Source organism: Elgaria multicarinata, chromosome 1 (assembly GCF_023053635.1).
Source record: "Elgaria multicarinata webbii isolate HBS135686 ecotype San Diego chromosome 1, rElgMul1.1.pri, whole genome shotgun sequence".
Lineage (NCBI taxonomy): Eukaryota > Metazoa > Chordata > Lepidosauria > Squamata > Anguidae > Elgaria > Elgaria multicarinata.
Window position 1 is genome coordinate 35,314,782 of NC_086171.1, and position 15,057 is coordinate 35,329,838.

Consider the following 15,057-nt stretch of genomic DNA (forward strand, 5'->3'; position numbering starts at 1 on the left):
ACAGTTGTATAGAAAAGGGAATTTCAGCAGATGTCATTTGTATGCATGAAGCACCTGAAGAAATTCCCTCTTCACAGAAGTTAAAACTGAAGGAGCACTGTCTTCCTTTTCATATGGTCACCCTAGAAGAGGGGAAATTAGTTTGTGGAGATGTACCACTTGCACAATACATGGGTGTTTGAGGAGGACGGAGAGAAAAATTATAGTTTTTCTTTTCCCCATTCTCTAGAACTGCGCAGCTCTACCCCTGGCTGCCATATAGTGCCCAGGTTTGGGGATAGCAACCCTCTAGTGCTATGTAGTACAAGACGGTCAAACCTTGGCAATGGAAGAAAAACCAGTGTTCTTCATCCCTTTTCACACCTGAAATTGCCCCCACCCCACACACAGGGCTGAACACTACAAGGAACTTGGTTCCAAGCTAACTGAATAGGAGCTTTCCTCTTAGGGTTTAGGGATACACTATAACATTGTGATTCAGGCCCCACTGCTTTTATGTACTCTTAAGAAATAATGTTGTTATTTTTCCACTTTTCATGAAAAATTTCTTGCCTGTGGCTTCTCAAATGAAACCAAATCATATTTTTATGTGAAAGAGGAAGTAGGGTCAGACACACACAAAAAAAGGTGTAGGAAACAGGCAGGAGGAAGCAACAGGTGGCAGCTTCAGTATCAATAAGGGGCCACACTCCCACACTGTACAGAATAGGTTTATGGAGCAGTACCTCACTGGTTTCCATGAGTGCCCTATCCAAGTCAAATTCCATTGATTGGTATGGAAAACGCAGATGGGCAGCTGTATCTGCCGTCACAATAACCTAGGTCAATCGACTGCATTTGTACTATTTTCTACCATACATCCAACATTTTGTCATGCCTAGCAGTCCCATTGCTTCCCCCACAAAGCTCTCACAATGTATAAAGTCACTCAGCCACTCTGCCTCTGGGCAGCTATTTCCATGGACATGACAGGGCAGTAATGTACTATTACACATGCAAATAACTGCTATTAAGCAGTGTTCTGCTGGCTCATACGTTACCTTTCTTTCCCATGTGGCTCCAGCAACAGATTCATTTAGTATATGGGAATTGTGAATGTATGAACCAAGCAGTTTTTTAAAACAAAACACCTCAAGCATAGGTCTGGATTTTACTGTACTACTCTTAAAAACTCCAATAAACAAGGACTAAATTTAGCAAGTTCAAATTTACCTTCTTGTACATACAGACAACTGTGCATATGGACAAAGTGTGCCTTTGCTTGCATTACCAGAAAGGTTAGCAGCTAAGGGTTAGATCTCAAACCCAAATGACCCAGAGCTAGTAAGGATGAAACAGCGCATTCAGAAGAAAAGAGATTTGCCAGCCAAGCAGTAGACCAGGGCTGTGTGCATTTTATGGCCACGCTACACAAGTGGAGAAATTATCTGGCACGGATTCCAGCATCCTGAAAATATCAGCTCCTGACAGGCAACAAAGTGTGCTTGGCACGTCTGGCAGTGATGACAGTTGATTACATGCTTTGTCAGAACTCCCATTAAGGTTACGTCCTCACTCGAAGGTTGGTGATGAATGTTTTGCAACTAATCCATACCTGATGATATCTCTTGAGATTTCAAGTGATACGGGAGGGGGCTTTGAAACAAGCAAATATGTAAAATATGTAAAAGTTAAGGCAGGATGCAGAGTTTGGCATTTTAGCCACATAGTTTTGATACTTTAACCAAAGTATACACACAGCCCTGAATTTACCTGCATACAGCATTCTAGCAAAAGCACCCAATTCAGCACATTGTGTTTTGTGAAATATTGTGCAGTATTCTATCCAGTGATGAAAGAAAGTACAGAAGCTGGTGGGCTAGTCTTCTGCCTCTTGTTTGGGTTTGCTCACTAATAGAACTAGCATTGCAGATAGTTTGTGTTGTGTATGCTGAGAAGGTATGGAAAGGGTGAATCTTTAATTGAGGTAGCATGTCAATGCTCTCCTTTGGCAATGAAGAGCAGAATGGAAAAATGCCTAGGTTTATGTTTCAGAGGTGGGCAACATGCAGCCCCTGCTTTAATTTGTAGTGGCTGCAAAACTATCAGCAGCAGGTCAAAACAACCACATTTAGCTTATATTCAAGCTAAATTTGGTCATTTAAGCCTTCTGTAGCTGTTTGCAGCTGAAAATTGCAGCAAATCGTCATTTTTTCAGTCATGTCCACCAAATTTGGTGGCGCAGCAACAGAAGTGTGGCCTGCACAGAGAGAGAGAGAGCTTGTGAGAGTGTGTGCATGTGTGAAAACTGGCCCTGGACCCCCTCAAAGTTCCCCAGCCTTAATATAAAGGCTTCAGTGTGATTTGCCTCTTCCAACTCCATGTCATTCATTCCCTCCACTCTAGGTTGATTTTGCTATATCAAACAGCACAGAAATGAAAGATCATAACAGTTTACTAATTTCTGAATTTTGTGCTTGAGAAATTCACTTGATCCTTTGTTCTGTTTGCATTGCATTACACATTATGCTTACATTAAGAAGGACCTTTAAAAAGTTTGAAAGCATAATACATTTTAAAATAATTTTTGAAGGTAACATATCCAAAGCTAGGCATGAGGATACACTTTTTGAAAGTGGTACAAAGTGTGCATATACAATTTAGCTATATACAGGGTTGTATCCAATCTTGGTCCTACTTAGAGTGGATCCACTGAAATTAATGGTACTTAAGTTAGAGTAACACTGGCTTTAACTATGTAACTCTCAAATGGAATTTTTTTCCATCTTACAGTTATGGTACAGTAAACAGCAACATAGTTACCATCAATGACACCCTAATAACTTAAGAGTGGAGGCCCCTAATAAGCTGCTTTTGTTCCCCCTTCCCAATGTGATGCAGTGCCAAGTAGCTTAATTTTAATGGACTTCACTTCTCAACACCTTTACTAAAAGGAACTTCCATGTACTTTTCTGAATGAAAAGGCAGCCTAGAGAATGCTAATTTAATAATAAAAAAACTAAGATCTTTCTGGTTTTGCTTTTTGCAGTCACCTACTGCTTAGGGTGAAAGGAAACGGCAAACTATTATTGTCTGCAAGGCTTTGCGTTGAGGAGCATCCCCAATGAAAAACTAAGTTGGAGGGGCACTGTCCAGGAGAACTGCGGTTTTTAGTCATTTTTGTCAGTTCACAAAAATGAATTTATAATACTGATGTGTTACAGTTACACTTTTTACCCAATCCAAAAGAATTATATTTTGAAAGTTGAGAATGTTGAAGCTAACAGGTTAGTGGCATCCAATTTTTACACCAAGGAATGTTTGCAAGGGTGAAGTTTGAAGGAAGTGGGCATTGAAAGCAAAGTATGGTTATCATCCAAGTTACGTAGGCGCACAAAAAAAGCTACAAATATTATCCATGAAAGAATGCACCACAAACATCAGCATTTATTCATTTTTAACGTTTTAGCAAAAATGACAAAATACCCAAGCTCACTAGATTTAACTTGTTAGCCTGGGCTTAAACATTACACATTTAGATGTCAAAATGTACTAAATTGCCAGCATTCATGCACAACTAGAAAACATCCTTAATTTGTTTAAACCAGAAATATACCATCAGTAACATACTAACATTATTCACTACTAAATACTGCAAGCTTGAAATTAAATTTGCCTCAGAAATGTTAACTTCACAGTAGATGTAAACTACTACTTTGGCTCACATGTCAAAACCAAAAAACAAACAAAATCAAAGCAAGATTCATGCTAATATTAGTGTACAATTGGCCCTAGCACTAATGCAGGGTAACTGTTCACCTAGAAACATGTTTAATAAAAAGCAAAGTGCATACAGAAATTTACAACAATTTTAAGGACAAAAAATGGTCCTATTCATGTGGTCCCAGCAATTAAACGCAAAAGTCTGACATATGAGCTCCGATGAGCCGTTTATAAATATCTTAGATTACGTATAGAATAATGAAAGAGTTCATCTGAAATCTTCAAAAAAATGTTCCTGTTAATCCTCAAAGGGTGCTCGTTATAGCTTAAAATTTCTGTTAAATGCGTGCGTTGAATTACTTGTTATCCAAGCGTAGCAGCTGCTCCTTACCATTTATTGTTAAAGACTTTAACTGGCCATCTTCTTCAACTTCTACTCTCTCTTGTCCATTCTCAACAATTCTGCAGGATAAAAATCCATTTAATAGTCTTTTTGAATAGCGCTCAAGTGGCACATGGATCTCTCGTCCATAAAGTGATTTACCACCAACTGGTACCAAATAACAGGAACTAAATTGACATTTTGGCATTTATGCCAAACTTTGAAACAATTACTAGTACTTACATTAACAAAATCTTGAGAAATCATTTTTAGGTCAACCACCATTTTAACATTAAAAATTTCCAGAATTATTATACTTCTAACCCATTAGGCATCTCAGTCACAGAAATATCTAGCCAAACCTGAGCCCTCCCTCCAGCACAAGACTTGAGATAACCAAAGACAGTAACCCAAAAACAGAGAATCCAATCTTATTGGGAGTTGTGTGTTACAAAAGTGAACTATGCATTCACACCCTTTCAAGTTAAGTCTGACTAGTAAAAGCTTTAGTTTCCCAATGTTCTTGGACAAGTAACATTGACAAAAGCAACTAATTTCAATAGTTCTATTTTTTTTTTTAAAAAAAGGTTATATTTGGAAACTATTACATTACTAACCTACTAAAACATATTAATTTAAATCACTATACCTCTTTGTAGTAATTTTTCTGCCATTAACTATTTTAGTTGAAGTCGATACCGATTTGAAGTTACCCATCCCACTGCCACCAAACGACGTGGAGGAGAATGAAGTAAGGCCGCCATGTCCCAAAGACCCAAACGAAGTAAAACCTGGTAAGGGGATAGGAGTGACAGAATGTATTTGACCAGAGCAAATAGGAATTGATCGACACTTCCTCACTTGTTTATTTATCAGATTAACATATGTACTAAGGACCAGAGTTAATTGTCAGGCCATTATACATAATCATGTCTTCTAACTGGAGCTACCACTTTACATTCTAAGTTCCAGCAATACCAAATACCAGTCAATCTCACTGAGTTGAGCTGTTGCTGTCCTCAGCTTTTGAGGGTACAACTGAAGCTGATATTTGATTCCTTATTGTTGTTTTTTAATATATATTTACAAAGAAATTATTTAACAGTAAATCAGCTTTACTGTAACTTGCTGATTTAGCCTGTGTTGTGAGCATTTTGAAGAACTGGACACAACACACTAATCCAATTTCCATTTCACATACACTAGCTGGGATCCAAACAGTAGCTCCACCAAAATAACTAGCAAAATCACTTTTGAAACTGAGGAATTTTCCAAAAACAAACTGGGAGGAGGCAAGAGACAGAGTTCAAACTCAAAAAGCCTTTGGGTGTTCCTAAAGTAGTCCTCTGGATCCAGCACTCTTCCCTTTCTGTTATCTATTCCCATAATTCTAGCTCTTTGTGTTTTCATCCATTCTAAGGGCTCATCTAAAGAGACCCTACAGTTCATAAGGCTACACAGTTTAAACTTCATTGAAAAACTACTTGAGGATTTATTCAACAGGAAATTTACTTTTTAAACGATTATACTAAATTAAAATTCTCCTACCTGTATCAAATGAAGAAAAACCGCTCCCAAAGGCAGGAAATCCACCGAAGGCAGAGAAAAAGGATCCACCACCTCTGTTTCTGTTTCCACGTGGCCCTCGTCTATTACCAAAAAAGTCATCAAAAGGATCTTCTGCAAATAAAATGTAGTAGAAGTTAGCCAGTGAATTTCAGTACTAAATACAAACACACACACGCACTTAAAATTAAAGCTCTTTGTTTAAAAAAGCTTGCAATGCATTTCCAATCTCATCCAAGTTCCATTTTAACAAACATGAGTTCTGGATCACTCACTGAGATCTGACTGTTTTTTTTACTACAATCCTATACAATATATTCAGACATATTCCACTGTTTTCAATGGGGCTTACTTTCATAGGATTACAGCTTTTGTAGCCAATTTCCTGCTCTAAGAACAGAAGAACCCAGTTGTAGAAAGGCAAGTAGCTCATTTTTAATGCAGCATTGCCATTCTAGTGATTCATAGGACTATAAACTTGGGAATAGAGGTAATATGTAGAGATTAAGTGTGCAGTCCTATGCATGCTTAAACAGAAAATAGTCCTACAATTCCCAACAAGCCATTCTGGATGGGTAATGCTGCAAGTTGTAGCACTTTTTCCTGTCTAAACATGCATAGGATTGCACCCTAAGAATACTCCGTTCTCTTTGTCGAACAGTCTGTTTTCTAGCTTTTACACAGGTTTACATTAGGAAGTTTCTATGAAGGTATTTAAACTATTCTAAATACAAAGACTGCAGTTTCTCATAATGAATTACTACAAAAATCCAAAAATGATATGGGTTTAAGGAGACCAAATAAACTTCCGGGCACTATGAAGTTACAATGAATATAACTGAATTTGTTTTGTTTACTTCTAAGTAGAGATGTATGATTTAACTTTATTTGCTAAAGTCTAGATCTACTGTAGAAGCAGAACCATTAAAGTTATATTATACATAAGAAATGCATTTTATTGTGAGCTTATTTACATTTCTTGGGAACTACCTAAATGCTAAACAAAATGCTAAACACTTCATCATGTTTAGTATAAATTAATTGTGTCAAAATACAAGTTTTCAGTTTTGCTGTCTTACAGACTTTCAAGAGGAACATTATATGGACATGGTCCAGAAGGGAAAGTTACGTTTATTTTAAATAAATAAAAAATGAACAAAGCTAAAGAGAAAAAGCTCGAGTAATAAAATTATCAATATCTGTATGAATATGAAAAGTTAAATACAGAGTATTGATCCAGACATAGTTGCATTTAAGTCCAATTGAAATTATGAAAAATAAATCAAGTCTACATTCTAGTGATTTCAATAGAATCTAAGAGCAACTAATTTAGTCTGGATCCTACCTAGAATATTTAGCACTCACATAGTTACAGCTCTTGGCAAACTATTACCAGATTTTATGGAAGTAAAGAGACAAGTCTGTATATTATGTCAATACAACCTCCTCTGGCACAGGAGATGCAATATATGCAGAAGCCATGAGTAATGCCAACTGAAATGCAATGTTTTCCAGTATGAAGCACATATGATGCTTCCCACTTTAGATTTGTTAGTTACTACAGTATCTCCTATAACGCTAGGAGAACTTAACTTAAAAACAAGTACGAAGCAGTGGCCTTTTCACACACTGGCCCAGTTCGAAAGATGTTTAACCCAGGAATTGCTGTCGCCGAGTGGGAGTGAGTGATGACATTGCCTCCCAGGCACCCATCGCTTGTGCTTTCAATCAGCAATCCAGTAACGTCTTGGATTGTTATTGTGACATCTGAACCAAGGAACGCTAGATTGTTTGGGGGGTAAAACAATCTAGAGTTAATCCAATAACTGGCCATGGTTTGTTAGTTCTGGGTTGTTTACTCCCTAAACAACCAAGAGTTCTTGGGTTCAATGTCATAACAACAACTCAGGGACAGGGTATGACTGAAAATGAAAAACTCACGGGAGGCAGCACGCTCACTCCTGTCCATGGAAATTCTTGAGTTAAACAACCCAGAAATCGCCATGATGCCTGGATTTAATAATATGCACACCACATTCTACAAACAGCAGCACTTCCTTGTGAAGGGTCTTGGATCTAGTGGATGTCTCCAATAGAAGAAAGGGGAGGAGAGATTATTTTTGCCAATTCCTCTACAACTCTCACACCCCTCAAAAAGCTGCTCTAGAATAGCATGGGAACAGGGAAAATCAGTGAAAGTTACGTCCCTCACCCCCAGTGGAGCATTCCATGAAATGAACTCCATTCATAAGAAGCCTGGATCACATCCAATGCTTTTACTCAAGCAAAGATTAATTTAGTGCACACCTAAAATGCAACACATGTATTGTACAAGTTCACTTGGCAGGATGCCAAATGTGGCTATGGTGGTCAAGCACTCATTTCCTGAAATTGGTAATCCAAAACATATTTGCTAGGGTTCAGTTTATAAATCTAGATGCAGACACATCCTCTCACAGGGTTTTGGTCTAACAAATACAGGAAGCTTTTTTCCCCATCCCTGTAAGGTGAGTGGAGGCAAAACCCTGGAATCATAACTTCCTTGAGTTAAAGTCACCTTAATATATTTTGGCCTGCCTTGGGTACATATTAAAATTATGGTAAAAAGGGCTTCTTTTGAATCTCCATCTCCCCCACGCCAACTTGACAAGAGATGTATAACTGCAATATCAAAGATAGCAAAAACCACCATCTCTGAAATAGATCACATCCCCCTGAAGCTCAGCTACTTCCCAAATCATACACCAATTAAAGAGAAAGAGGGGAACATTTTGAGCATATGAAAACCAATAAAACATGTCTAGAACTGATTGTCAAATTCAGCTAATTTGTGTTTAATTGCTACTGTTATAAGCAGTTCATTCTTTAGAGGTCTTCAAGCCACTTTTTGAAGACCACAACCTCTGCATAAATTTTGATACAAGAATGAGGAAAGGAAAGGAAAGGAAAGGAACCTCTCGTGCAAGCACTGAATCATTGCTGACTCTTGGAGGGACGCCAGCTTTCGCTGACGTTTTCTTGGCAGGCCTTATAGCGGGGTGGTTTGCCGTTGCCTTCCCCGGCCGTGATTGCCTTTCCCCCAGCTAACTGGGTACTCATTTTACCGACCTCGGGAGGATGGAAGGCTGAGTCGGCCCGAGCCGGCTGCCTGAAACCAGCTTCCACTGGGATCGAACTCAGGCCGTGGGGAGAGTTTCAGCTGCAGAAACTGCTGCTTTACCGCTCTGCGCCACACGAGGCATGAATGAAATTTAAGAAATACTACAAAATAGATACTATATTAATATAAACCTTTCAAGATGAATGTAGAAAAAATAGTATTTCACATTGGGATACATGTGAAATGTATCCCAATTCATTGGGATACATCTTTTAACAGCAATACATCCCAATTCATTGGGACACATCTTTTAACAGCAATAAATAAAATGTTTCCAGTCTTCTTTAAAGGTATCTCATGTGTTTATTTTCTTTAGTTCCAATATAGTGAGCTAGTTTAGCTATGAACTGTTAAGTCCCGCATTTTATTGTATGAACCTTTCATAGAGTAAAGTTTTTGAGAACTCCAGTTCTTTGCAGATACTATCATAACAGCAAACATAGAAGATACTAATTCCTTTCACTCTTGAACTACTGAGGGGCCAGTAGTTAAGCCACCATTTTATTGGTGCTGAAGATCTCAACATATAATACTGCAACACAATTTGTCTGATTGCTAATTAGTCTTTAGCTATGAACAGCGCAGTTGCTTTTGGAAGTGGCCAGATTATTGGGATAAAGCTGAAAATAAGGTGATTAGATGTAAATACTTTTTCTAAAAGCGAACACTTAATTAATCTGAATGATATCTTTCCAAAAGGGTCACCTGCAAGACCCCATACTATCAAGTCCTAGTATTTTGTAATGTGACCAAAGTGCATGCACACACAAACAAAAATAGGAGAGAGAGAAAAAGGAAAACATCATTTTCTTCTGCTGGACAAGCCTTAGTTGTAAGTCAACACTGAACGGGCAACAGGGCTATGTTACGCAGGGCTATCTTACACAGCAGCTATGTAAGATCTTGCTCAAGGAATCTGTAACTTCCAAAATGCATTTGTAAGGTATTAAAGAAAAGCTTAGAAATATATAGAACTCTAAAACAAGGGTGGACAAACGTCCAGGGATCAGGGGGCCGCATTGCCCCCCTGGAACACACAACTGTGTGCAATTGTTGCTGATGCTGCAGCAATTGCCATAGTCACAACAACACCCCAAATTTTAATAATAATAATAATAATAATAATAATAATAATAATAATAATAATAATAATAATACTTTTATTTGTTACCCACCTCTCCCTCTGGATCGAGGCGGGGTACAACAAATTTTGGAAGGAAACAAATTTTGGAAGGAAACAAGGTGCACAGGGAATACATATCTTGTTTATAAGCAAAGGAAAATTGATTTGGACTTTTTGACTGCAGTTATATTACGGCTATAGATATATAGGCAATTAAAATGATGTGAACTTAAGCCTGCCCATTCAAAGAGCAAGAGTAACTAAGCTATTTCTACATTTATGTACCCAGGAGAATGCTTAAGAGAATGCTTGTTCCAATGCTTCAGACTAGTTAGGAAAGCATTATGTACATTTTTATTTATATTCTACGTTTCCTCCGAGGAGCTCAAAATAGCATACCTGGTCGCCTCCCCTTGTTTCATTATTCCCCAACCACTCTGTGAGGTCAAGTGAGGTTCATGGTTGAGTGGGGATTAGAACTTGGCTCTCCTGATTCCTACTCCAACACTCTTAATAGCATACTGGCTTTCATTTTCATTAAACCCACCATCTACAGGCAACTCATGGCCCTCCAGATGTTTTAGTCTACAACTTTCATCAGCCCTAGCCAGCAAAGCCAATGGAGAGGGATCATGGGAGCTATAGGCTAAAACAACTGGACAGCCACAATCCAATCTACAGGGGGGAAAGCAGTTCATGGTCAATTCATTTTCACATAAGTATGAACATGGGACAATTCCTTAAGATATCTTTCTGTTGCTCAATCACAGAGACCAATACCTACATTAAATAAAACTGCAAAGACAGTGCAGTACCCAGTTGTGAAAGGAATGTGTTGGGAAAAAATCCTGTTTATTAACATCCTAGAACTGGGATTATATGTTGTTAGACTACCACTCCCATAGTTCCCAATTATTGGCTATGATGTGAGTTGGGAGTCCAACAATATCTTGAGGACCACAGGTTCCCCTTCTCTGCACTAGACTATGACACATAGTTTTGGCCTAACTAATGCCTCTTTAACAAGAATCAATATTTTGGTTGATGTTTCTGAACCATCACAAATCAAAAAAGAGCATGCAAGTAAAATATTGTTTGTATATTAAAACCCTTGAACTTACTTTAGTTCAACACTTTTATCAGCTAAACCACTAATGTAACCATCTGATTTATTACTGCTGGTTAAGAGATTGACTCACAAGTAAATTATGAAGGTCAGTTGTATACACATGAGCTGTATTATATTACAGGCCACTATTATGCATCTATATATAACCAGGTTTTTTTTAAAGTTACCTGGTGTTTTATTAAAAACATGTAGTCAAACTGGATCATGTAATTAGAGAAAATAAAAGTATTGAAGAAGACCTGAAGACATCCTTATTCTGTTCATACTAAATAACTGTATTGAACCTTACTCCTACAGGAACACCACATTACCCTCTCTCATGAATCAGCAACACCGATCTCTGGAAAGATTTATCAGTGTCAAGTTTTTTGTTTGGTTTTCCATCTTCCCATGCAGTTCTATCATTACAGCCCTTTAAACCATTCCCCACTTGTTTAAATACTTCAATCCATTCTACAATATGCAGCAAATATTGTAAACATGTGTTTGTACAGAATCTATAAAATTGTAGACAACCTAGAAGAGAGTTTAAATCAATATTCTCCAAGTACAGGGGACTTTTAGTTGTGCTTGGTTAATTTTACCTGTGTTTTGAGCTTGCGGTAAAAATTGGGATACTCAATTTACACAGGTCAACAAATTCTAAAAGCAAACCATTTCACTTTGCTCAAGTTCACATGTTGAGAAATCAAAGTACTCCATTCCGAGCTGACAATCACTAACCTTAATATGGAAACTATTTTTTGAACACACTAAAAGTTAAAAAGTTTATAAAACTAAGCGGACACAGAGATGGTCATCAAATTATTCAGCTTTTTATAACTCCTCCTTTCTGCATTATTAAAGGTGCAATCCTACTGAGTGTAAAGGAACTATAATATTGCTCTTTGGAGAGTTTGTGTGGATCACAAGAATCTTTATGCTTTTATTTATTCACAAGAAATAACAGCTAGCAAAGTAATAATTATTAAATTGCATGGAAGTGTCCAAACAAAACCCCAGCTGTTTAGAAAAGAACTATTCTGTATTCTCAATATATTTCAAGAGCTACTCCCACCCCACCCCCACCCCAAGTGATACAAGCTTTACAGCTAAACCAAGGCATTTGGACCATCTGTTAAAACCCATTTAGCAATGATGACAATGAATAGAATCAAACTGGAAGTTTCAGCAAACTCCTTGAAGGGGATATGTATTGTCTTGATTTAAACATACTCATAAATTAACGTTTCTGGTGCTTGAGCACCTCAAACTCATTGCAGTCTCATTAGCATTTGTTTATTCTTTCTATTAACTTCAACAGAGCAAATAGTTGTTTATCCATGCGGAAACTAGGACTTCTACAAGGTAAGTAGTTTTATGGTAGACCAGTACATTGGAACGAATTCACTATTTAGGCTGACAGATATTGTTCCAGCTTACTTTGCCACAGTTTATGAATGTAGTTGGCTAATTAAGCCCCAAAGGTTTTAGAACCTTTTCTCCCAGGAGGCATTTTTTTAAAAGTGTCTACCTTATGTCCAAAAAACATCTACATAAAACAGGCTTTTGGGTTCTGTTAATAATGAACATTCCCAAAGCTAGTAAGAGCTTGCAATAGAAATCAATCTATGGCTAGAACCACTTTGTATTACACACCAACTAAGTACTCTTCAAGAGAAGCAAAGAGACATTTTAGATTAATTAAAATAGGTTTATTAAATTTAAAGGCTCCCCTTCAGTAGAATTCCTCCAACTCTGATCCTATACTTATTTCTTCTTCCAGCTCCTCCAAGGTTATACTGCTAGGCTCTTCTAACCACTCTTCTGACACTAAACTCATTTCCTCCTCTAAGGACTCTTCTGCTACTCCTTCAGAGTCCTCCTCCACCACTAGTATTTCTTCCAGCTCAATAGATCCTTCATCATATTCTTCAAAAGCCTCAATAGAATCTTCACCATATTCTTCATAAAGCTCTTCCTCTAGCACTTCCTCCAGTTCCTCTGCCACTTCTCCTAATGACTCATAACTACACTCTTCCTCCAGCTCCTCTATAGACCCTTCTTCTGATCCTTCATTAGAATCCTCTGGTAGCCAACTGATAATCATTGAGTAGGTATCTAAGAAAAGTATCAATTGTAGTTAAGTCAGTTCATAAAATAAATTTGTTATGCAAGCCATCTTGAGTTGCAATACCTTCAATTTCATCTATAAATTAAATCAAAGTTTTAATGAAAATAGAAAGCAAGCTTTGTATTAAAATTTGTAGTCTGAAAAGGCCATTTCTTTAATGAGTGATAAGTAGCACAACAAGACAATGTATTCTCTTACTGTGTGTGAGTGTGTGAGAAAGAGAGAGAGAGATCAGTTAATATAGTAGCTCCTGTAGATCTTTGCTCCAGCCTTCTATTGCTGCCAGTGAAGATGCAGGAGTGTCCTACTCTGTTCTTTGGGAAGGACAATAAAGATTCATTAAAATACATCTTCCTTACATGAAATAAGCTTTAGGGTAGATTCCTGCATTGAGCAGGGGGTTGGATTCGATGGCCTTACAGGCCCTTTCCAACTCCACTATTCTATGATTCTAAATACAATTTACCTTTTTGGAATAGTTTCTCTTTTCGCATCCCATCCCCCAGTCTCTAATTTGCATGTGTTTAAGCTTACATTTATCACCAAAAGCAAATCCTTCCTTCTTTGCCAATGGGATGATAATGCTATCCTCGCCCACCCCTCCCTGATAAAGAAATGTGGCAAACATTTTATTAACTGTTTACTAAAGATTTTATTGTTTTTCAATACCCTAGTGTGATATTAGTTGAAAGGGAATTATTGCAATACTGAAGGTTCCATGAGCATATCTAGTTTAGAATAAAGGGCAAGGAGATTTCTTGAACCCCATTACCTCAGAAAAAATGGGATTCCAGATTACCTATTAAGTGATGATCAGATTACCTATTAAGTGATCAGCTAATGCAGTATATAAATGTAATAAATAAATAAATATTTCTTTCCACACTTAAGCTGACAGGAAATTGACTTAGTACACCTCTCACGTCTCCTCAAATATAGGTCTATGCCACTGGAAAGAGAAAGACTATTTTATTTATTACTCAAACATCTTGGCTGCATTCCAAGATAAAACCTTTCCAAAGCAGTTTTAAATTAAAAAGCAGCAATCATCAACATTAAACACACAAAGCCAGCAAGACAAACAATAAAAAGTAACTTTCAAGGAAGAAAAATGAAAAATGCGACCCGAAATATAAAATAAATAAATAAATAAGGGGGAATAGGTCAACTGTGTATATCCTGAGGAGGGAGTTTCACAAATGAGGGCCACTATAGGGAATTGCCCCTCTCTCTCGGGCGTGCCAATCTAATCACTGCTAATGGCAAGGGGAAAGGCCCCCAACAGCAGATCTTAAAGCTTGGGTGCAAGAGGCTCTCCAAGTAATTTCATCCCAAACTTTTTACGACTTTAAAGGCCCAAACCAGCACTTTGAAATGAGCCCAGAAGCAAATAGGGAACTAGTGCAGTTGGCATAAAGTAAGTGTAACCTGCACCAAACACCTTGCCAGACTAGCATCCAGACAGACACATTCTGCATTGGCTGAAGTTTCCAAACAGTCTTCAAATGCAGCCCCACATAGAGCACACTGCAGACATCTATTCTGAATGAAACTAGAGCATTAGTAGCTGAGATTATATCTACTGCATCCAGACAGCGTCTGCTCTTCCACAGATCGCTCTGAATCTAGGACAACACCAAAACAGTAATCTTGGGTCTTTCAGAGGGAGCGTGACCCTGTTTAGAGCAAGCTGAACACCTCTACCCAATATGCCAGCTTTCCCATCCTCAGTACATCTGTCTTGTTGGGATTAAATTTCACTTGTTCATCCTCATCCACCCTAAAACTTCTGAAATGTACGCTCAGGGGTTCCACAGACTACTTTGGATCATTAGGGGGGAAATGTGAAATACAACTGTGGCATCAACATACTAATAGCACT

The 15,057-nt window shown here is 37.8% G+C and overlaps 1 protein-coding gene across 1 annotated transcript in view; it reads right to left on the bottom strand.

Annotated features, from left to right (window-relative positions):
• Positions 1 to 15,057, bottom strand: part of DNAJB6 (DnaJ heat shock protein family (Hsp40) member B6) — a 71,133-nt gene that overhangs the window by 35,602 nt on the left and 20,474 nt on the right. The window contains exons 6-8 of the mRNA XM_063125975.1: positions 5,633 to 5,764; positions 4,734 to 4,875; positions 4,094 to 4,164 (exon numbers count right to left, since the gene is read on the bottom strand). Coding sequence (XP_062982045.1) covers positions 4,094 to 4,164; positions 4,734 to 4,875; positions 5,633 to 5,764 — 345 coding nt within the window. The remainder of the gene's footprint in view (positions 1 to 4,093; positions 4,165 to 4,733; positions 4,876 to 5,632; positions 5,765 to 15,057) is intronic.